This window comes from Neomonachus schauinslandi, chromosome 8 (genome assembly GCF_002201575.2).
Source record: "Neomonachus schauinslandi chromosome 8, ASM220157v2, whole genome shotgun sequence".
Taxonomy (NCBI): domain Eukaryota; kingdom Metazoa; phylum Chordata; class Mammalia; order Carnivora; family Phocidae; genus Neomonachus; species Neomonachus schauinslandi.
This window is the reverse complement of record NC_058410.1, coordinates 47775577-47800770: the sequence shown is the minus strand read 5'-3', so window position 1 is coordinate 47800770 and position 25194 is coordinate 47775577. Positions and strand designations below refer to the sequence as shown.

The window sequence follows — 25194 nt, the reverse complement described above, 5'->3', positions numbered from 1 at the left end:
TGATGAGTCAGTGTCCTGATAACTGCTCGAACTCCCTTCAATTCGTGAAGTGTTGACAGTGATCAAACAACTCTGCTTTGCAACCATACTAAATAAAAGACAAAGGCTAAGCTTAGTTATAATGTTTTTCCATTTTATGGATGGGATGCCATTTTATAGCTTTATTTTGTAGGTGAAGTTTGAAATTAACATTTAAGTTTTACTGAGATTTCACTTATGTGAATCCTTTAAAGAAAGAGTAGGTTAAAATAAATCTCCAAAAACTCTATCAGCATACATATCAATCATTTTGAACATAAATCGAATTTGAGAAATTTTAACCATATAAGAGTCTATTCTTCCAATGTCTTGTGATTCAGGGACTTACGGAATTATGTGATATTTTTTTCATTCAGGTTCGATATTCAACATGAAGTTACCTCTAAAAGAGAGACAATGACAAGAATGGGACTGTGGGAAGAAGCTGCCTTGTTGTGGAAGCAGAGAGTGAGAAGACATGGTTTCTAATCTTTATTCTGATATTAACCAGTTAAACTTAGGCAGATCACCCACTATTTCTAGCACCTTATTTGTAGCACGTATGTAGTAACCCATTTAAAAACAACAGGGTATATATTGTATAGCATGCTGGCTGTAGTTAATAATACATTAAGAGACTAAATCTTGGGCGCCTGGGTGGCTCAGTTGGTTAAGCGAGTGCCTTCGGCTCAGGTTATGATCCTAGAGTCCTGGGATCGAGTCCTGCATCGGGCTCCCTGCTCAGCGGGGAGTCTGCTTCTCCCTCTGACCCTCCTCCCTCTCGTTCTCTCTGTCTCTCATTCTCTCTCTCTCTCAAATAAATGAAATCTTAAAAAAAAGAGACTAAATCTTAAATGACCTCATCACACACACACAAAATTTCATAACTATGTATGATGACACACAGTAACTAGATTTGTGATGGTGATCATTCCATAGTGTATACTAGACTTATGGTGATCATTTTGTAGTGTACACAAATATTGAATCATCACGTTTACATGTCAATGATACTTCAGTAATAAATAAATAAATAAGACAATAGGGGAGAGATCAAATAATAGATTATCGAGGAATAATTTACTCAACATATAATGAAGACGACTCTATATCTGTACCTAAGAATGTAAAAGAGACCTGAAAACAGAGACATCTGATGTTCCTAAAAGGTAAACTCTGTACTATCAAGATGTCAATTTTATACAAATTGATCTTCAATTCAGCATAATCCCATCAAATATTCAGAGAGAAAATGTTTCTGGAATTAAAAGGCTGACCCTAAATTTCACCTGGAAGAATAAATGACTAAGAAAATTGACCTTTTTTTTTTTTTTAAAGATTTTATTTATTTATTTGACAGAGAGACACAGCGAGAGAGGGAACATGAGCAGGGGGAGTGGGAGAGGGAGAAGCAGGCTTCCTGCGGAGCAGGGAGCCCGATGCGGGGCTCCATCCCAGGACCCTGGGATCATGACCTGAGCCGAAGGCAGACGCTTAACCAGCTGAGCCACCCAGGCGCCCAAAAATTGACCTTTATAAACAAAAGAATAAGAAAGGATAACTTTCCCTACCGGATATCAAAATATATTACAAAGTCATACTAATTAAACAAAGATCTCTTGGTGTATAAATAGGAAGATAGTTTAATGAACAAAAGAGCCAATCCAGCAACAGACCCATGTTTTTAGGAGAACATTAGTGCAAACCAATGATAGCATTTCCAATCAATTGTGGTAGAAGATGAGAAAAAAAATCAAGTGAGAGCCCTACCTCACACTACATTTCAAAATCAGTTCCAACTGAATGAATAATCATAACATTTTAAAAATTATAACAAACATGAGGAAAATAGAATGAACTTTTAAGGCAGCAAAGTCATTCCTAAATAAGACAGAAAACCTCAAAGCCATAAGGAAAACCGACAGAAACTAAACTTTTCTGCACAACAAAAGAGCCCATAAACTAAGTTAAAGGAGGTGACAGACTGGGAAGAAAGTCTCTGCAACATGGAACAGAAAAGGGGGAATTGCTATAATATTAAAGAGGAAAAAGCGCCTTCAAATCAACAATAAAAAGACAAACAACCCTGGGCTGGACATCAACCTTGAATCACATGATACTGGTGCGTTGCAACAGTGAGAACATGATTTGAATGTCATGTCCAGCCTTCTTTGAAATTCCAAGGTTCTTGCTCTGTAAGGTAAAGGGCATGTTTAAATTCAGTTACCAAACCTTTGAGACCACTTTTTCTACTTATTTGCAGTGTGATCTAGGGGGAAACTGCTTCACTTTTCCAAGCCTTCCTATCTATCCCATCATTGAAATGATACCAATGCAGGGGAGGCGTGGGTGGCTTAGTTGGTTAGGCATCTGCCTTGGGCTCAGGTCATGGTCCCAGGATCCTGGGATTGAGTCTGGCTTCAGGCTCCTTGCTTAGCAGGGAGCCTGCTTGTCCCTCTGCCTGCCACTCTCCCAGCCTGTGCGCACTCTCTCTGACAAATAAATAAATGAAATCTTTAAAATAAACAAACAAAAAAATGAAATGATATCAATGCATACCTCACAGAGCTTGGACCCAGAGCTAAGTGTATTTGATTCCAGAACTCTTAATTGCTACACTAGACAGAGCCCTGCCTCCTGGGGTAATCACATATTTCACGTTTTATAATCATGATGACAAGAATAATGACTATGAGGATTATAACTGTTATAAATTATCTTTTTAATATTTTTTTCAAAATTAAAGGTAAAACCAAAACCTGTAAAAATAAAATTTGCATATGGATAACAAAATATTGCCCAAAGAAATCCAGGGTACAAATAAATTAACAGACTGCTGTTAACAAGAATTTTAATTAACACCCAGGAAAAAAAAGAGAGAGAGAGAGAACCTGAAGAAAGCTCATTACTCTTTCTAGATTTTCTATGAGAAAAGTGGGATTTTAAAAAAGTCCAATGCAAATTTTTCTAATTGCTCTTTACCCTGACTCTCTTTGCTGGCTTTCCCAACTAAGGCCCAGGTGAGATGTCCAAGGAGGGAGGACAAAACACCTACTTAAATTAAACAACTCTGGTTTGTAAGATATTTAAGGAAAGGTAAAGATAGAAGAAAAGCAAAATGTGGGGATATAGCATTTGCTTAATCACGTAGAAGTCTAAATGTTAATTAAAATTGATGTTAATTAAGAAACACAATCCCACTTGCTTCATGAGAGCCGTTGGCTTGCTGGAAGAAAAACACAACTACTTACATGGAATTACCCATTCTATTACAGGCCGTCTAAGGCCTTCTGGAAGTCTCTGGTCAGCTTCTCTCAGAATTCCTTTGGGAATTCTGCCCAAGGAATGGATTCACTGCAAATCCTTACTTTACAAATAAGTATTTAATAATAGCTCAGCTGATAGATGTTTTACTTGTTTCTTTGACTTCCAAATCTATTCAGAGGTTTTCACCAAATCCCTCTCAATCCAAGATGAAAAGGGAAAACCCCGCATTTATTGAGAGTTTACGAAGTGCCACCCCAGGCTATTCACATGCGTTATATCAGAACACTCAATCTCCTGCCTATTTTCATTCAAATCCCAACAGAAAACATCTTACAAAGCATACTTTAAAACAACAACAATAATACACTATCTTTTTTTTTTTTTTATTTATTTGAGAGAAAGAGAGAGAGAACAAGCTGGGGTTGGGGAGGCAGAAGGACAAGCAGACTCCCCCACTGAATGCAGAGCCAATGTGGAGCTTGATCTCATGACCCTGAGATCAGGACCTGAGCCAAAGTCAGATGCTTAACCGAGGGAGCCACCCAGACATCCCAATACATTATCTGAACGGCTCCTTAGATATGAATTTTTATCCACATCTCACAAAGGAGGAAACTTGGGCTCAGGAAACCTGAGTCAACTGTGAAAGGTCACAACATAGCTGCTACCTGTCTGAACCTGAAATTGAACTCTTGTCCTCAAATCCTGTAGTCCCATTACACCACAGCTGTCTCACCCCGGGAGTGGCAAATTCTCTAAAGACAAGTATTAATTTTAGAAACAGCCAAAAGCACTGTGAATAAACCTGTATTTTGAAAGTTAATTGAATACTGAAATGTTTAATGTACCTAGAAGGCGTTAGTATTATTAAAGTGAGTGATCAAAGTGGGTGATATAGTTTATAATAATAAAAATCATCATCACAAAGTACAATTATAAAGTATGGAGACAGAGTTTCTCATGTGGCTTGTGAAGTCCGTCCCAAAGAGAAATGTCTCCCCAACTGATTTGAAGATTGGTATTGGTCTGCTGGCTATTCTGATTAAGCGATCATTTCAAAGGATGTTCCTATGAGTGCTGATTTGATGACAATGGAAATCAACATTCTTAACTTCATATTTTATTCTGTTTAAGCATAGCCATAGACTTAAATAATTATATTGTGATATATAATATATAATGTATTATATAAACAATATACTATGTAACATGTGTATATATAATACTCAACACATTATATATATATATATATAACCATACAATGACATAAACTACATTTTAATATGTTTCATGAAATAGTCCTGAAGATTCATTAAGGCCCTAATACTAAGTTCTTAAATAGGAATTAAGTGAAAAGATATGGAAAAAAGACCTCGTTAGGGTTCAGTATGGCTAAACACTCTACTACCAATTAGAAATAAAAACGAAAACAAAAAATTACCCAACAAACTAAAAGCTTCAAGCTTGTGCCTGTTTGGGCCTCCTGTAAACCTCTCTCCACCTCCACCATCTTTCTTTCTTGGACACACGATCCCTCGTGTTGCCTTTTCTCCCTCTCAAATTCCCATTGATTTGACTTTGCAAAATATAAAAATAATTCAGTAGCAAGGAGAGGACTGGAATTCTCACTGTATGATTTACTATAGCCCAGAACACCCCATGGATCATCCTTGTCAAGTCATGTTGATTTTTTTTTTTCTTTCAAACATCTCTGGTATTTTCCCCCTTCTTCAGTGCCAAACTTTTCAAATCGAGGTTCTTGATGCTTTCTGTCTGAATTACCTCCTAGGTAGTCTCTCCCTGCTCCAGAGCATTCTATGCCACGGAAAAAGAGGGAGAGGAAAGTCCAACATGTTTCCAGGAAACCTAATAAAATTCTTCCAGAAGGTAATGCTAATTTGGATGGGAAAATGATAACCTCCGTTTGAGGCAGCGTTAAGAAATACATACATAGTGGGTGCCTGGGTGGCTCAGTTGGTTAAGCGACTGCCTTCGGCTCAGGTCATGATCCTGGTGTCCCGGGATCGAGTCCTGCATCGAGCTCCCGGCTCAGCAGGGAGTCTGCTTCTCCCTCTGACCCTCCCCCCTCTCATGTGCTCTCTCTCTCTCTCTCTCTCAAATAAATAAATAAAATCTTAAAAAAAAAAAAAAAGAAATACACACATAGCAATGCCCAGATCAGTGAGCAGCAGCAAACACAGATCTGGGATTTGGGAGGGCAGTTAGGACAAGAAATGCTGATCGTAGTGTCATTGGCATAGAAGCAGTATTCGAAGCAATGAGAATAAAACTCAAAATCAATTAGAAACAAGTCGTGACTATCTTATTATTGACTACCAGAGTGGCATGGGAGTGGAAGGCAGGCTACACAAGGGCAGAGACAGGACAGGGCAGTGAGAAAGTCTGCCCGGCCCAGCGGACTACAAGATACCAGCTGCTCTGGGCAGCTACCGTTAGGACCTCAAGCAAATTACTTAACTCTCTTGTAACTGGGGATTCACTTAATTGGTATTTGAATTTACTGTAGGTATTAAATGAAAAAAATACACGCAAAACTGCTTTAAATTTAAAAACTAACAAGTATTTAGACCTACCACCAAAATGTAAACCCAATTCCAACCGTAGCTTTAGTGGAAGAATGCTCCATTGTCATCACCCCTACATTTACTGCTGAGATTCTCTTCCTTCCCAGGCATGTTCACAGTCTTCTTACAGCGGCACTGTGAAGGTCTGCACCTCCTCATCCCTAATCTCACCCCCTGGCCACATCTCACGTCTGGATTTCCTTCCCGAGTGTAACTTCCTCTCTATAGTTCTACACACTCTTTGACCTATATTCCGAGTGACTTCACTCGGCCCTAGGCAGCACTCACACTTTTGTCCCTAGGGAAGGTAGAGCTAAGTTCTGGGTGCAACCCAACCACGTTTTTATTCAATTACACAAAATCTAATTTGTGGTGACAATATTCTGGATAAAGTTACTAAGTATGTATCCAGGTTCAAGAATCTGACTGGTCTGATTCTATGCGCGTCCACGCGCATATATGTGTGTGTGTGTGTGTGTGTGTGTGTCTTTAAATGCTAATTCTCATTTTATAGATGTGGCCCTAGATACTTCTCTCACGATGCATTAATACACTTTCATATCCTTTGGTTAATTTTCAGTGTCTCTTGGGCATTTTTGTAGCCTCCAAGAGAACTGGAAACATCCCATAAAATTCTTCTACTCTCTAAGGCAGCATGGTATCCAGGGAAACTGCCACAGGCTTTGGAACTACCAAGGGCTGGATTCAGAACCCAGCCCAGACCACTCATGAGCCGCAGAGCCTGAGCCTGTTATGTAACGCCTGAAGGGCTTGGTTTGGGAACACAATGGAAGTAATGGTTTCTACCTGTGGGGATTCAATGAGGCATAGTTAGGCAAAGCACTATCACTCAGGGACTGGTATAAAGTAGACACTTAATAACTATTTGTTAAGCAAAGGAATGTCAGTGTCCTTCCCAATCAGCCCATCAGAAAGCCTAACAGAGTGCTGAATGCACTGAAAGATCTATCAAACCAGAGCAGGCCTAACAGGTCTGGTTTAGCAGTAGCTTAATAAAAACTTGTCGATTTATCGACCGAAACAAGTGATTCCTAAAGGTTAACATATCCTTTTTTTTTTTAAAACTACATTATCATTTAGAATAAAAATAAATGCTTGATATAATTTTATACATTAATTTCAAGAAACACACTTCAAGTATCTCATTCTAGCCAGGAAGTTAATCTAGTATTTAGTATCAGAAAGTATGTATGACTTTCAAATACTGATGAAAAATTACCCTTTGCATGGTTCCTGTGCTATCACCCTGAAAAGTCAACTTTTTTTCTGTGTGAATTTTGTATTCTCACTTCTGCTCGGCCAATTAATTAGGTAATTCTGTAAGACTAGGAACCTGATCCTTTTAATGTAAACTTTGATTGCTCATCTTTATTTACTTGCCTGTTACCTCTGGAAAAAAAGATGGGAGGGGAATTATCTCCCTCCCCCAACTCACTTCTTTTAAGAGCTGATATGGGAAGTTTTCAGCCTGTCCCTGGAGGGCAAATAATACAAATTCTAGGAAATGCTACTGTAGAAAAGCTTTGATTGAGAATTCCTGGAGAAAACTTTTTCTTTAAAATTTATTTTTTCCTGCTTTCTGTTTACCCTTCCCTAATCTAGAATGTATCCCACCCTTTGGTAACCCTTCCAAATATAAAAACTTTTGCTAATTCAATTGATATGCCTGAAGAACAGTGACTAAAAATAGACTCATGCTTATAGTGGTTTTGCAGTAATCACCTATGTATCTGGAGGGCATCCAACATTCCAGAAACTTCATTCCTATTGTACATTCCTATTCATTCCTATTGTACATTCCTATTCATTCCTATTGTGTTAGTCCTTGAGTCTCCAGATGAGATAAACAGTGACTCTGATGTTTCCTAACTATGAAAGAATCTTTCCCTTTGAATGCTATTGCATAGTTGATAAAGAACACTAAAGCGAAGTTTAAAGTTAAAGAAAATTTCAGTATATGGTACTATTTAAAAAATTAATAACACTCCTACTATATACAATATATGAGATCTCACTGCTTTGTTACAACCATTGGAGACCTTACTAGATTCCTAAAATCAGATAGCCCTCAATGGACAAGCTAACACACTAGTTGTATTTCACTTTTCAAACCTTGCTGAGCACCAATTGCCAAATTTCCAAATGTAAAATGGGGATAATGGCACGATTCCATGGGGTTTGTAGTAAGAGTGAAACACAAGCCCAGCACAAGCTCACACAATGCAGTGCCTGACACATGCTAAGTTCTCCTCCCTTTCTCATTATGTTTACACATATCTGTATGAAACCATACAGGATTAGCTAAAAGGGAGCATTATGCGAGCAGAGCCATTTCAATCTGTACTTGACTTTGGTGCAGATATCGACTGTATAGATGCAACACAACTTGGCTATAGGTTGAGAGAGTGAACCGCTGGTAATTTTAAGGAGAATTGTAATGGATACTATTATTCAGTTAAAACTTCATATGAGAGAGAAACATTGATATGCTGATTAAATATCAGTGGGATTTATCAACCTCAAATGGGCACTCATGATTGCTCTGAAGTCTTATTGTGCCCCCAAATCTCAATCCTATGTTTCCCAATCCTCATTCCATAACTTCTGTAATAAAATTAAACTCCAGTGCTGCCTCGCTCTCAGCGTATGACTTCAAGGACAAACAGAAACCATCAGAAGGGAATGCTTTCATTTTCCCTCTAGTAAATCTGTAGCCATCCTTTATAGCAAAGCAACAGGGTCTCTCAAAAGCCAATTTCTCAGCATGCCCTATATCTCCATTCCCTCCTAGGTTCTTAGGGACCTCATCCCATTCATTACTCCTTTTCTCACTTATATCTATAGCATTTCCTTTCTACTGGATTAATTTCCAGAGCAGTCAACTTTGCTCTAATATCTTCCATTCAAGGCAACACAACCCAAAACAAAAAAGTATTATTCCATCCCTTTCTAGCTACTACCTGTCTCTCCACACTCTTTGCCCAGTCAAGCTCCATAGGGAAAGGGCCATTTACTCTGTCATCTTCTTCTTTACTCCTCAATACTAAATTTGGATTCCACTCTCAACATACTGCTCTCGAGTCTGTTAACTAGTAACTTCTATATTCTGTATACAGAATGCTGTTCTAAAACCAGCAAAATCCAATGGAAACTTTTCAGTCTTTATTTTATTTGACTTCTCAACAGCATTTTACAAAACTAACCACTTCTCTTTGAAACATGATCTCCACTGATTTTCCTGACACCACATTTTCCTGGTTTTCTGTCTACTCCTTGGGGGTTCCTTCTCGGTCTTCTTTGTGAGCCAGACTCTTTTTCTACCCAATCTTTTTTTTATTCATTTTTTAAATTCTATTACTTTGTGTTATATTATTTTATTCTATTTTTTTCAGCTCTTTTGAAGTAGAATTGACAAATCTCTATCCAGCCTCGTAAAGCAGAAGATACTCAGGATATGACTCTGGATTCTCTTGTCTTTTGCATTTCTTGGCTTCAGAAAATATTTACATAGGGAATGGTCACAAATCTATATATATTTATATTCCAAACCAGTATTTGAGCTCCAGACTCTTATCTGCACATTTAACTTTTCCACTAGGATGTTTTATAGGCATGTCAAAATATGTCCAAACTAATCTCTCGAGCTTCCTCCCAAACCCATTTGAACCCTATCCCTCCTCAGGCACTTTGCTATTTCCTCCATCTGAACACAACTCTCAACCTCTTTACTTGACTAATGCCTGCTTTCTCTTGGGTTTCTACTCAAATGTCATTGCTTCAAAAAGGCCTTCTTTAACCCTCTTAACTAAATTAGACTATCTTATAGCACTCTGCGTTTTCCTTCAGAGCACACATGACCACTTACAATTACATACCCATTTGTATTCGTGTTCAGTTCTGCCATCTCCCTTACTTTGCTCTAGTTCCCCCCTCCTCACACTTACCTGCTTCTAACATTCCATATAATTTGCTTATTTATAGCTATTAATTTTTGTTTTTCTCTCCACTCTAGAATGTAAGTTCCATAAAGATTTCTTGTCTCTTTTGTTCACTGATATGTTCCAAATGCCCAGCACATGATAGGAATTCAAAAAATATCTGTTGAATGAATGAGGGGCTGTGTCTGTTTTATTATACCCTATATTCCAAACTAATCAATTTCTGTGTAATTAAGGTTCCAGTAATATAAAATCTAGGATGAAAAATGGAGCACAATATCATAAACACAGTAGGATCTCATATTCTGTGAATGATGAATGAATGCTAAATTGAATGCTTTCAGATGAATAAGGCATATTTATTTTGGACTCTAGAACAGTGGCCCTCATTTTTTTTTATTGTTTTTATTTGTTTTAGCACACAGTCCATCTTGTCTTTTGTTCTCTTTTTCCACATTCTAAAAAGTTTTAAGAGATAATAATATGAAGTGGAAGTGACATGAGAGGGAAGACTATGCCCATGTACTTCCGGTGTCAGTTGATGTCTAGCCCTCCTCCTGGTACTTAGCAGGAGGAATAAATAAATAAAATCAGGAACAAATGAGGGGATCTACCCAGTATGTGACATCAGGTGAAGGCTAGACAGCACCATGCAGTAGTGGAAGAAGCTGGGGACTTGGAATCATCAAGGGGAAGAGCTCCCTTCATACCTCTACCATCTGACAAAAATCTGGCAACTTCCCTGGGCCTGGTTTTTCATCTGGTGAGGGGAGAAAACTAGATGATCTACTAAAATATAAGTTCCCTGAGGCTAGAGACTGCATCTGTCTTGTTCACTGGTGTGAAAACAAGGCTTACTTAGATCAGTATGTGTGGCACATAGTAGGCCCTCAGGAATTTGTGTATATCTCTCTAAAAATTCCTTCCAGTGCTAAAATTTTAAGGAAAAAAATAACTTTGAGGTAATCTACATAAATAGTTCTTTTACTAGAGAGACTCATATACAGATTATCATCTTAGAAATAAATACCCCAGTTCATGGTGAAAAGAATACAAATGAAAAATAAATGCCTGTTTCCTCTTGGTGAGTTGGACAAAGGCATTTACCTGTTTCACATTTTCACTGTGAATTACTGGGTTCTTTAACCATATTTGCATAAATAATCATATTTATACATTCTGCGTTTTATTGGAAACCTTTAGCTCTGGGTGCGAGAGCACCAAACTCCTCAGGAACTATATACTCACACTGTACAACTTGTACTGGTTCCAGTCTTGGCGGTCCTTCCCTGCCATTATGTAGTTTTCGAGGCAGAACGGCCTCTTCCCATTTCTCAGGCCCTTCCTTCCTCACCCCATCCTCTGCCCTCACCCATCTCCCCCATTCGTGGCTTTCCCTCGGTTGGTCCGACGCTGGGAGAGGTTGGGAGAAACTGCCCCAGCGCTCGGCGCCCCCGGCAGCCGCAAACCGCCGTTACTGGGGACCACTGGCTTCCCAACTTACGCTAGAAATGCGCTTTCGTTATCGAAAGGAAATCATGTTTTCTACTGTAAAACTAGGGACAGCTCGGGGGGAGCGAACCTTTGCGTCTACACTTGTTTTCCAGCCCCGCAGCTGCTGCGGGAATTGATTGGTTCCCTCGCGCCCCCGACGCTTGGGGTCCCCCGCGCTCCGCCTGGACCCCGCCCCCTCGCGCAGCCATCTGCTTCGCGGTCTGTCTCGCTGTCTCTCGCTCAGCATCTCTTTCCCCTCCACCACTCCCTGCCCCCCCGCCGGCCCCGCCCCTTTCCCCCCCCTCCCCCCCCCCCCCCCCCCGCCAGTCCAGGGCTCCGAATCTTTCGCGGCCGTTGCCAGGGAGACCGGCCGATACCAGGCAAATAGGCATTCGAGAAAGAAAAGGGGGGAAAGCTACACGGCAGTCTGGTAACAAAGGAGCAATAAAAGCAGTCCTCAAATGGAGGGCTGGGGACGCGTCTGCGAGAAAATCCGAAAGCGAGCTAGCAATCACCCCAAGTTAAAACCAGGAGGGGGATGCAGAGGAAGGGGCATGATTCACGTTGGGGGTGGGGGAAATCAACAGCCTTAAATGAGCTTTTGAGAATCGCCTGGATGGTGGTTTTGGATCAGCCCAGCTGGCTTTTCAAGTTGGAACTCCGCTAATACAAGAGATTCGCGTCCACCTCGGCGGCTGGGGTCTTGGGCCAGGCCAGCGGGCTCCCTTAAGAGTGATAATATGTTTGGCAGGATATACTTCTACGGAAACGTCTTTCCATCAGCTCTGGAGAATATGACTTCGTGATCGAATAATACATCTGAAGGCAGTGGGCAGTGAGAAGACGAAGCTTCGTGTAACGATGCACAGCTTGGTGATTTGCAAAGCAATATTTGAACAAAGAGTTATTGGCTTGAACCAACCATCTTTTTCACTCAAACTGTGACCCATTTCCCTACAATAAGCAGAAAATAAAACTGCTTGAGAATTCAGAGCCAACACCAGGAGAAATGAACCATTCTCTCGACTGCTTCTCGCTTCCATAAGCGAAAGATTATTCATTTCAGGATTACTAAATGTAAACGAGAAAAGGGTCTGATGTGGAAACGAGTGAAAACTTTGGGAGCAAAAATGTAGGCGGTAGGAGAATGTTTATTAGGCTGTATCCTTGATTTTTTTTTACCGCCTCTTCCCCTTCTTTAAATCAGTGCCTTGTCTTTCACACACAAATAGCGTCTGGTACTTCCGTGGCAAGGGGTGCGATGGAGGTACTCTGTGTCCCCTTATAGAAGCTTTTTCTCTAACCCAATCTAGACTTGGAGCGTCAGGGATCTTCTTGCTATTTCTCAACATGCAGTTTCTCCTTAGAACTGTAATCGTCAATCCGGTGGTTTAGAATTTCTTTGCGGCTGCCTCCCTCCCTTCCAGGAGCACACTCGCTTGCATGCACACTTACACATGTTCAGAAAGAGTCCATCCGATCCTGGCAGTAGGCTGAAAAACGATTCATGTCTACGCGAATTGCATCCTAACCGTATATATGGATATATATACTCGAGGCTGTGTCTCGTTTCACCATAGAGGAAAATTGTCATTTCATACAGTGATAAAATGCAAACTGTTATGATCTTTTGTAAATGGCCCTCACTTTATATTGTGGGGGAAAAATCACTAATTGGGAATAGTCGGGGGTGGAGGGACTTCGATGAGCATCGCAGGCCAATATCGAATTATTTTATTTCATGCCAGTGTGGGATAGGGTAGGGAGTGTGGCTTAGGCTCCTTGCCGCTTTTGCATTTTCCACATCTGGCCTACAGACCTAATTCTAACTCGAGATATCGTTTGATGAAATTCGATCTTCGTGGTTTAAATACCTTTCAATTTGGGGCGATTTAACATTTGCAACCGTTAAAAAAACAAACCCTGTGCAGTATCTGTGAAACCAATACGGAACACGGAGAAAGAAAACATGCTGCACACAAATCCCAACCATTGTCTTTAACACTCGCATACACACACACATACACATAAATACACAGGGAAGATGGGGGAGGGGAGCGAGTGGAGAGAGACAGACACGGGTATAGACCGACAAGAGTCAAAGCGAGTCAAGTTAACGCTTTCTCCGCCCCCAACCACAAGTACCCCCCTCCCGCGTTAATTAATTCCAAACAAAGCAAGCCAATCAAGTGATGCGTTATTATTTTCAAGCAGAGGGAGGCGAGAGGCATGTATTTTTTAATTGATTTATTTATTTGGAGGACGTTAATTCTCGGTCTGAGGCTGATTTTCAAACCATTTGCAAAGCGCGGCTCCATTGTTCGCCGGGCGCGCAGGCTCCGCCCCCTGCTTTGTGTGCGGTGCGCGGATTGGCCGGCGCGCGCGGGGGCCGCGTCAGCGCCCGCGAGCCCATTCATCTGTGCACTTGGGCGTTGGACCCCGCATCTTATTAGCAACCAGGGAGATTTCTCCATTTTCCTCTTGTCTACAGTGCGGCTACAAATCTGGGATTTTTTTATTACTTCTTTTTTTTTTTTAAACTACACTTGGGCTCCTTTTTTTGTGCTCGACTTTTCCTCCCTTTTTCCCTCCCTCCTGCGCTGCTGCTTTTTATCTCTTCGACTTAAATCTTTTTACCCGGAGTGTATTTAATCGGTTCTGTTCTGTCCTCTTCACCACCCCCACTCCCCCCTCCCTCCGGTGTGTGTGCTGCTGCTGCCGCCGCCGCTGCTGCTGCCGCCGCCGCTGCTGTTGCCGCTCGCCCCGTCGTTACACCAACCGGAGGCTCTTTGTTCCCCCCTTGGATCTGTTGAGTTTCTTTGTTGAAGAAGCCAGTATGGGTGCCCAGTTCTCCAAGACCGCTGCGAAGGGAGAAGCCACCGCGGAGAGGCCCGGGGAGGCGGCTGTGGCCTCGTCGCCTTCCAAAGCGAATGGGCAGGTAAAGTCTACCTGTGTTTCTGGTCATTTCTTTGGTGTCTTTCTGTAGTCCCGACGCTTCTCCTCCCCTCCCGGTCGCGCCCAAGGCGCATTCGGCGGAGAGAGGAGCGCGGCCAGATTGCAGTCTGAAAGTTGAATGGAAAGCGATAGCCTAAATTGTCAATTTCTCATAGGAGGTGGGGGGGGGGGTCCTCCTCTCCACCCCAAAGGAGTGGTTCCCGGAGAATCCTGGCAAATTCTTGTGTAGACGCGAGGAAAGAAGTGATAAATCGTCTAAAATGGCGTGTTTGGAGCTTGGCAGAACGTGACTAGCTAGGTGCTACCCTCCCTCCCCCCAGTCAGGTTGCATTTGTGTTTGGTGGGCACAAAGGTGTTTGGGTGGCTCTCGTGTTTGTTGTCGAGATTGGGTCGCTTTCAAAATTTCTGAACTGGTGTGATGGGGGGCAGGATGGGGGAGAATGGGAATGGTGGTGGAGAAAGGCAGGGAGGGGAAAGGCTGTCTTATTGTATGCTGAGGTGGCATGCCCTGGGTTCTTGGAAAGGTAGCTGGCTGGCTGGAACTGGGCAGGAAGGTTTCGGTATCTTTCCGTGGGGGCTTTCCCACTGTTCTAAATCTTTATTCGTCAGCTGTCTGTGGAATTACACACCCATCCGACTTTGAAATGGTATCCCTGGGTGGGAAGACTCGGTGGGTCCTTGAAGAGAACCTGTCCAGATGGTCAAGAAGAGGCAGTTCGTGTGTTTCGGTCGGGATTGTTCGTGTGCGCGGCGGCGCCTGGACCACTGCGGGGGGCCACCCCAGAGCTGCCCGGACCCAGGCAGATGGCCACGGTTGGGTGGGCTCGAGAGGTCGGCCATGGGTGGCTGCTTCGCAAACACTGGGCACCCACCACGCCTCTTTTCCTAGAGTAGAGGCCGTGTAGTTTCGCCTACTGTAACCTAATGGGGAAGGCGAGCTCTGCCAAGAGGCTCTGAACCCGTTAAAAATGCAAAATGAGCCGCCTTGGCGCGCCCCGGCTTCACAGAATCTCAGGCGAAGGTGGGCGTGGAAGCCGAGGCAACACCTCAGAAATCATGGGTTTCCCCCTGCCTTGTTGGTTTTATTCGGACCAGGACGCCGTGAAGCCGCCTGAGCTTTGTTTGTGGACTCTGGGCTGCGCGATCCGGGCTCGGGGGCGCCTCGGCCGGCGGGCAGGGCCGCGCTGGGTAGGGCGGGGTGGCCCCGCGGCCCCGCCCCTCCGCGCCCGCCCGCCGGCCCGCCCGCGCCCAGCTCCGCGCGGTGGAGGCGCAGCGCCCCCTGGCGACCCCAAGCCCTAGGGGGCGTAGTGCGCGCGCAGCCCAGGCGCTTCTGGCTGGAGCGCTGTGATGCCCCTGGGAGTTCTCGTTGTTTTGCAGAGCCTCTCAGGGTTTAGGGAAAAGGGGGATGTGTACCGGCTTTGGCTCCGTGCCTTCTCCCGAAGGGCGTTTGGTGTATCCTGTGTTAATGTGGCTCTTTTTTTGTAGAGCCCCTGAGGCGAAGGCTGGAATGGATTATCCCTTGCTTTCCACGTCTGGGGCTCGGCACTTTTAAATCCGTTTGTTGAGTGGTCGAGGCTACCGCTGTTTTCTTTAGGGCGCCCCCAACGGCACTGCCCCGTTTCTTCGGAGAGCCCTTGTCTAGGCAGGCAACCCCGCCTCCCCGTAAGGGGGTGGAGGGACTCCAAAGCCAGAGGGGCCCGGGGTGGGGGGGGACTGGTCCCTCCAGGCCCAGGGGTGGGGGCGGCAATGGCGGCGCCCGGGCCGCTTCAGTGACACTCCCACCTTCTCTGCCCCGCAGGAAAATGGCCACGTGAAAGTAAACGGCGACGCCTCTCCCGCGGCCGCCGAGCCGGGCGCCAAGGAGGAGCTGCAGGCCAACGGCAGCGCCCCGGCCGCCGACAAGGAGGAGCCCGCGGCCGCCGGCAGCGGGGCGGCGTCGCCCGCTGCGGCCGACAAGGAGGAGCCGGCCGCCGCCGCCCCCGAAGCCGGGGCCAGCCCCGCGGAGAAGGAGGCCCCCGCGGAGGGCGAGGCCGCCGAGCCGGGCTCGCCCTCGGCCGCGGAGGGAGAGGCCGCGTCGGCCGCCTCCTCGACGTCTTCGCCCAAGGCCGAGGACGGGGCCACGCCCTCGCCCAGCAACGAGACCCCGAAAAAAAAAAAGAAGCGCTTTTCCTTCAAGAAGTCTTTCAAGCTGAGCGGCTTCTCCTTCAAGAAGAACAAGAAGGAAGCGGGAGAGGGCGGGGAGGCCGAGGGCGCAGCCGGCGCCTCCGCCGAAGGCGGCAAGGACGAGGCCGCCGGGGGCGCCGCTCCAGCCGCCGCAGAGGCGGGCGCGGCCTCCGGGGAGCAGGCGGCGGCGCCGGGCGAGGAAGCCGCGGCGGGTGAGGAGGGGGCGGCGGGCGGCGACCCGCAGGAGGCCAAGCCCGAGGAGGCCGCCGTCGCGCCCGAGAAGCCGCCCGCCAGCGAGGAGACCAAGGCCCCCGAGGAGCCCAGCAAGGCCGAGGAGAAGGCCGAGGAGGCCGGGGCCAGCGCCGCTGCCTGCGAGGCGCCTTCAGCCAGCGGGCCCGGTGCGCCCCCGGAGCAGGAGGCGGCGCCCGCGGAGGAGGCGGCGGCCGCATCAGCCTCGTCAGCCTGCGCAGCCCCCTCACAGGAGGCCCAGCCGGAGTGCAGTCCAGAAGCCCCCCCAGCGGAGGCGGCAGAGTAAAAGGGCCCGATTTTTGAGATAATCGAAGAACTTTTCTCCCCCCGTTTGTTTGTTGGAGTGGTGCCAGGTACTGGTTTTGGAGAACTTGTCTACAACCAGGGATTGATTTTAAAGATGTCTTTTTTTATTTTACTTTTTTTTTAAGCAGCAAATTTTGTTCCCCCTCCTTCCCCACAGATCCCATCTCAGATCATTCTGTTACCACCATTCCAACAGGTCGAGGAGAGCTTAAACACCTTCCTCTGCCTTGTTTCTCTTTTGTTTTTATTTTTTTGCATCAGTATTAATGTTTTTTGCATACTTTGCATCTTTATTCAAAAATGTAAACTTTCTTTGTCAGTCTATGGACATGCCCATATATGAAGGAGATGGGTGGGTCAAAAGGGATAGCAAATGAAGTGATAGGGGCCACGATGGGGAAATTGAAGTGGTGCGTAACATTGCCAAGAATAATGTACCACTAGAAATGATGGTGTAAAGGCTTAGTCTTTTTTTTTTTTAAAGTTATTACGTTGTATTTTGTGAGGCAGGTTTACAACACTACAAGTCTTGACTAAGAAGGAAAGAGAAAAAAAACACCAATACCCAGATTTTAAAAAAAGATCATAGTCTTAGGAGTTCATTTAAACCATAGGAACTTTTCACTTATCTCATGTTAGCTGTATCAGTCAGTGATTAAGTAGAACTACAAGTTGTATAGGCTTTATTGTTTATTGCTGGTTTATGACCTTAATAAAGTGTAATTATGTATTACCAGCAGGGTGTTTTTAACTGTGACTATTGTATAAAAACAAATCTTGATATCCAGAAGCACATGAAGTTTGCAACTTTCCACCCTGCCCATTTTTGTAAAACTGCAGTCATCTTGGACCTTTTAAACACAAATTTTAAACTCAACCAAGCTGTGATAAGTGGAATGGTTACTGTTTATACTGTGGTATGTTTTTGATTACAGCAGACAATGCTTTCTTTTCCAGTCGTCTTTGAGAATAAAGGAAAAAATCTTCAGATGCAATGGTTTTGTGTAGCATCTTGTCTATCATGTTTTGTAAATACTGGAGAAGCTTTGACCAATTTGACTTAGAGATGGAATGTAACTTTGCTTACAAAAATTGCTATTAAACTCCTGCTTAAGGTGTTCTAATTTTCTGTGAGCACACTAAAAGCGAAAAATAAATGTGAATAAAATGTACAAATTTGTTGTGTTTATTTATGTTCTGATAAAATACTGAGACTTCTAGGTCGTAAGGGTAGTTTTGAGGAACATCTTGCATGCCATCAAGAGTAAATTTTCTTGTGGTTTTTAATCTGAAGTTTCCAAAGTTTGAAATTCATAATCAGCAGTGTCAGATTACATACAGGAAGATCTTACAACATTCCATGTCTGTTACCATTTACCTGCATTGACATTGAGTTTTCCTTTAAAAATTGAATAATTATTTTTATCATAGTTAACATAGCATGTCAGAATGAATCATTTAATACAAAAGTGGTGTGACCCGAAGACTTATTTAAATGTCATGTGAAAATTTCATAAAATGTTTTTTTGTCATGCAGGTCCAGAAACTTGAGAGTATTTAATCCAAACTGCAGATGGGCCATAAAAGTGGCCAAATGTGTTTCAAAAACTGATGGTGTATTACCTGCCATTGTAATTGCTTAGTGCTTGGCTAATTTCCAAATACTGCTTAGATTATGTGTTACACCTTAGAAAAACTGGCTTATGTGAAGGAGTAACGGTGACGAATGGGCAACATTGTCAGTTTATGGGCCTTTTAGTATAACTTGCCTCAATTCAATAGTTGCAGTTTTTTTTTAATGAAAGTAGTGTGTTAGTATCTTGTTACTCAAAGGAAAAGATAGAGAATAATACTTCCTTACATAGTAATAATCTTTACTAGTTTCACCTTTGCTCTTAACCACCCCATAACTGGATTTATTTTTTTTTCTTCACTGGATCCTAAACTGAAGTCAATTTGAAGATAAAGGTGTATATGAAATACCCTTACTTCATTAAATGCAAAGGAAAATAGTTCACCCTGTTTTGCTGTTTTTGAGCAGTTTGCCTTGTAGGGTTCACAGTCAGTGAACCACATTTGTAACAACTGAGCACAAATCTTAAACTCCTTAGAAAAATAAATTAGCTTTTGACATGTGCTATTAATTGGAATAATGAATCATAAATAATAGTTCATGCCCTCTCCTTACCAAATACCCTCCCCACTAATAAAAATAGCATTTGGAAGAGTATGTACTTTTAGTTGGGGTATGTTGATCTTGAAGGATGTTTGAAAGTTAAAAGTCAAATCTGGTAACCAAAGGACTGCTTTATGGGGTCTTTGCAACCTTACCAACTTTTCTCAAATACCTCCTTGGCCAATTACAGGGCCTAGTGTGTGGGAGGACTCAAAAAAAAAAAAAATGGATTTTAAAAATTAACTCCTGAGTAGTCAAAAATACTGTGTAGCCAACTATATTGCTACACTTGTTTTTTTAACAGCTGGAATTAAGATGCATTATTTTGATTTTAATTGCCTAAAACACTTTGGGTGGTATTGATGGAATGGTGGATTTTCCACCAAGTGATTAAATGAAATTTGACGTATATCTTTTCATCCAAAGTTTTGTACATCACATTGTTTTCTAATGGAAAAATGTTAATATGGCTTTTTGTATTACTAACAACAGCTTTGAGATTAAGGAAAAATAAATAACTCTTGTACAGTTCAGTATTGTCTATTAAATCTGTATTGGCAGTATGTATAATGGCATTTGCTATGGTTATAAAATACTTCCTCTGGATTATAATTATCATTTGATTCAATTCCTATTGCTTGTAAAATAAAGTTTTACCAGTTGATATAATCAAGCTTGCTAAAATAGGATTTTTTACAAATTTAATTTTAAAATGCAAATTTTAGAGAAAAACTTAAAATCTTAAGTTGATGGTAAGTATAACTATTACTTAGTTTAAGGGATGTGGGGGGTATGCTTGACATTATACTTAGGATATATAGTTATATCCATTGAAGGTGAGTTCTATGTTAACAAGTAAACATTTCAATGATAGGGCTTGATAAAATGTTTGAGAACCAATGCAGTGTACCTACATTTTCCTCTCGTGTACATAAACAATAAAATTTTGCAAATAAAAATTTGAGGAAAGGGTGCTTTTTGCATTCATATACTTTGGAAAGGGGTTGTAGTTTAACATAGTTAAGTTTGCTTTGAAAATTAGAAAACTGGTTCAGTAACAGGGCTATTAGCTTTTATTTTTCCTTTAATCATTCACTGTGCAATATTGAGCCATTTTTTCCCCTTTCCACTTCCCAGCTATATGAAAGTGCTTAAAACAGGATGTAGCAAACATGAATTTTAAAATGCTTTAAATCTGTAAATATTCCAGTCCTTGCTGGGGATTCGAGTTCCAGCACTCCTTTAAATTACATCCAACGGTGCTATTTTAAAAATGGGAAATAAATACTTTTAAAAGATGTGAAGGTTAACTATATCTTATGTACCTGAAAAGAGTGATAAATTACTGATCCCTGAAATACTTCTTTCTATATTTCCTCTCAACTGCTTAACAGCAACTTTGTTTTTAAGTAATCTGCACCCAACCTAAGGCTGGAACTTACAACCCCAAGATCAAGAGTCACATGCTCTATGGGCGACCCAGCCAAGTGCCCCTCAACAGCAACTTTGAAACAAAACAAACTACCCCATAAGATCTAGCAGTTGCAAATACATAAAATAATTACTGCAAAATTTCTAGGAATCCTGATAATCCTAGTGCTAGTGTTTTGATAAAATTAGAACATAAGACTTTTTAAATACTACTAGTAAGTGAAAGATAAATATCTTTGTCAATTGCTGTTAATTACAACCTCTCTCATTTCTGGGAAAGGTGAAAGGCGAGGGGACTACTTGTCACGTAGGATTTCAATACAACACATTTCAACTGAATTCCTTAAGTTAGCCTTACAGGTTTTCTTCCTAACAAGTGGGATGCTGTTCCTTAGGTTTGAAATGTAAGTTAAGGACTGGATATCATGCTACAATTCTATACCTGTGTAGGGGTGAGAAAACGGAAGGGATTCTTGGGGAGAGTTATACATTGGAAGTGTAAGAAAGCTCTCAAAGCAAGTCTCAGGTCAAACGATATACCCGTATTTTGGCAAGTATCATCCAATAGAAATATAATGAAAGACATGTAATTTTAAAATTTTTAGTAATATTTTTTTAAAAAAATAAGAACAAATGTGAGATTAATAATCCAGAAATCTTCAATATGTAATCAACATGAAACTTACTGAGATATTTTACTTTTTTTTCTTACCAAGTCTGTGGAATCCAGTGTATTTTATACTTAAAACACACCTCAGTTTGAAGCAGTCACTTTTCAAATGTTCTCTGGTCACATGTGGCTACCACATTGGAGTGCACAGGTCTGAAGAACCAGAAGCTGAGAGTCAAGGAGTGAGGAGGAATGTTGGGTACAGACTTTGGGAAGTGTAGCTTATGTGATTAATTTCATGAGCTTCAAGGGTTTAGCTTTTGAGCCCACATTGAAGGTTTTTTTTCTAAATTTCAAACCATTTTAAGCATTGGTGTTATCAGTAAATATGGTGAGATTCTGAATGGTCTTGTTAAAGACTGAACTGTGTGCCCTCTCCCTCCCCCATTCATGTTGAAGCACTAACCCCAGTACTTTAGAATGTGACTGTATTTGGAGACAAGGTCTTTAAAGAGGAGATTAAGTGTTAGGATGATCCAACATGACTAGTGTCCTTAGAAGAAGAAATAGATTGTCCACATTGAGAGACACCAGGGGTTCACTCGCATGGAGAAAAGAGATCATGTGAAGACACAATGAAAAAGTAGCCATCTGCAAGCCAAGGAGAGAGGCTTCAGAAGACACCAAATCTATCAGCACCTTGATTTTGGATTTTCAGCCTCCAGAATTCAGAGAAAAGAAATATCTGTTGTTTAAACCACCCAGTCTGTGGTACTTTGTTATGGCAGCCGTAGTAAACTAATACAGGACTCCTTGGTAAGAATGCAAAGATTGTCTCTACTTGAGGATGTAAAGAATTTTACAGGCTTGCTTTTGCTCTTCCCTCAATGGAAAAGAAACTGCTTTCTAGCTTGAGAATTTTATTATTGTTGTTACTGTTACCTTAGAAAGGAGAGAAATGATAGCTTAAAAATTAGAAAGGTAGATTATATTGCTATCTTAATTACTAATGAGTTGATAGGAAAGATCTCTGGAACACAAATAGTAAAAAAATGTCTAAAAACACTGTGTAATGTTATGTCTGAATTTATCCATCTCTATTTTCCCTTGCAATTTACTTGTACAAGAAACTGAGTTATTTGTTCATTAAATGTCCACGGTATGGATTTTGCTGGTTGCACCTCATGCTATCATTTAATACATTACTTTGTCTTTCCTATATTTCTTATATTTTCTGTAAATTGATCAGATCAGATTCAGATTCAAAGGACTATATCACAGGTGATGTTGTATTTCTGTCAGGAGGCACACAATGTTCAGTCCTTTCTCTTTTTGTGATGTTTAAAGCCATTGATTTTTGCTTAAATCCATTAATTAATATAGAGTTGCCAAATGGTGTTCATTCCTTTTTATTTATTTGTTCAGTTATTTCTATAAAGAGAAACTTTCCTTCATCAACCATTTGGTTGTCCATGGGTTGTCCTTTCTTAATGGAAAGGCAGAGTAAATGTTTAATTCTTTCCCTTTATTTATTGATTTTCAGAATAATGAGTTGATTCCCTAATGCCCTTCAAAGGTGACCAACGGGGGCGCCTGGGTGGCTCAGATGGTTGAGCGTCTGCCTTCGGCTCAGGTCATGATCCCGGGGTCCTGGGAACGAGCCCCGCATCGGCCTCCCTGCTTGGCGGGGAGCCTGCTTCTCCCTCTCCCTCTACTGTTCCCCCTGTTTGTGCTCTCTTGCGCTCTCTGTCAAATAAATAAATAAAATCTTTAAAAAAAAAAAAAAAGGTGACCAACGATGATATTTGATGAGTACCATTATACATTTATAGATTTAAACTTATTTAATGTAAGTAATATAAATGATGCTCAAATTGGCTCACGGTAGATTATGCTTTAAAGTTATAGAATTCAATAAATGAAATCAGTTTAAATTTTATTAAGATGCTACTTGAGAATGTGCTAAAAGATAGATGAAACTCAATATTTATTTCCTCAAATGAAATGGGCTTATGCATTTAAGTGCTGGCGCATCCCTAATTTTAGTTGGGGTTTCACGCCGAGAAGCCGTCTGTTTATACAATTTCAAAGAAATGGGAAGCATTGCAATTTTTTTCTTACCCTCTAATTACTGCTATATAATCATATTTAAATGTCATCAACATTTATCAACATAGCACCTTACCCATGTAGTAAGAAAAATGTCTGGAAATGTATGAGTTTGAGAAGACTCAGCAATCGCCAGTCATGCAGATTTCCATGTTGGCACTTGATGAAGCAGTGCACTAAATAGAACATGTTGGTGAACAGGCATTACTAATTTCACCAGCAAAATACTAAAGTAGGGGTATGTGTCAGTGAAATTGGTAATTTTTAAAGAAAAATTATATTCATTGTATAGCCCAGAGACTCCTATGGCAGGATTAATTAGCGGCTTTTGTGAAGAAATTTTGAAGAAGTTGAATTTAACTGAACATAAGGTAATATTCTTTTCTAAGCAAACTACCAACTAGAGCTACTTATTTTAATGTTTTTGAAAAATTGGCAAGCATTGGATAAGGCAATAGATCATCTAAAATAGGTAACATTTTAATAGATTTGAAGACACTTGGTGAAATTGTAAAGAAAAAGGGGCCTGTAGACTTGGTCAGGTCATATTATAAAATATTAATTATTAACTAGAAAAATGAATTATCTTACAAGGGTCATTTTCCCCTGTCTTTAGTGTGCTAACTAGTTCATGAATTGGATTACAATAGTACAAAGAATGTCTTATTTTCCTTTTCTCATATGCTTCCTGATATTTTAAAAAGCATAAATTATTGGGACGCCTGGGTGGCTCAGTTGGTTAAGTGTCTGCCTTCAGCTCAGGTCATGATCCCGGGGTCCTGGGATTGAGTCCCGCAACGGGGTCCCTGCTCCACGGGGAGCCTGCTTCTCCCTCTGCCTGCCGCTCCCCCTGCTTGTGCTCTCTCTCTCTCTGACAAATAAATAAATTTAAAAAAATAAAATCTTTAAAAAGCATAAGTTATTGCTAAGAATTTTGAAAAATTTTGAATGAGAATTTTAATTTTTTTAATTTATTGGTATATAGCTTCTAAATTTAAAATTCTTTGCAGTCTAGAAGTGAAATATCAGAATTCCAATGATGAACTTATCTAAAACAAACCAAAAATATGCAAATACCAGAGTTTCTTCTGAACAATAATGAAAGTTATTATTCAAATCTCTTGAGAAAATCTACATTTTTAGCATTCTTACAGAGCACAAAGATTTTTCACGCTTATTAATGCTTAGTGAACAAAGAAGAACTTAATATACAATCAGTAAAAAGACTATTTCTTCGGAAGCATTTCTGCCATAATTTCTTGAGACTTAAAACACAGAATAAGCATATTTATTGAGAAAATGCATGATTTTTTTGTTTGTTTAGGTCAAGAGACTTGTTAAGGGATGCCTGGGTGGCTCAGTGGGCAAAGCGCCTCCCTTCGGCTTAGGTCATGATCCCAGGGTCCTGGAATCGAGCCCCTCATTGGGCTCCTTGCTCAGCGGGAAGCCTGCTGCCCTCCCCCCATCCACGCTTGTGCTCTCTGACAAATAAATAAATAAAATCTTATAAAATATATATTAAAAAAAAGAAGCCTTGTTAAAACTAGTTGTTCATAAAGCATGTTTCCTCCCTACTTTCTGTTCTGAATTCAAATTTTATCAAAAGTATACTTGCAAGTAATAAATACATATTTCATATATATAAATTTATATATAAAAATTAATAATGGAGCACACATTCATAGTTATGCCTGATTTGATATATATTTTTATAAATACATAAATATATTTTATCGTGATATGTATTTAATATAAATATATATCTAATATATATTATAAAATCAGGCATAAATATGAATGTGTGCTATTTTTAATATTAAAACTTTTAAACAAAAGTTCTCTATTTTTAATTTTGTCACTTCCCTTATTTGC

At 41.3% G+C, this 25194-nt stretch overlaps 1 protein-coding gene across 1 annotated transcript; it reads left to right on the top strand.

The window, feature by feature from the left end:
• Positions 1-13750: 13750 nt before the first annotated feature.
• On the top strand, positions 13751-17543 carry MARCKS (myristoylated alanine rich protein kinase C substrate). Its single transcript, XM_021693464.2, has 2 exons — positions 13751-14261; positions 16077-17543. The coding sequence occupies exons 1-2, from the start codon at positions 14160-14162 to the stop codon at positions 16974-16976; spliced, it is 1002 nt and encodes a 333-aa protein (XP_021549139.1). The 5' UTR covers positions 13751-14159; the 3' UTR covers positions 16977-17543.
• The last annotated feature ends 7651 nt before the right edge of the window (positions 17544-25194 follow it).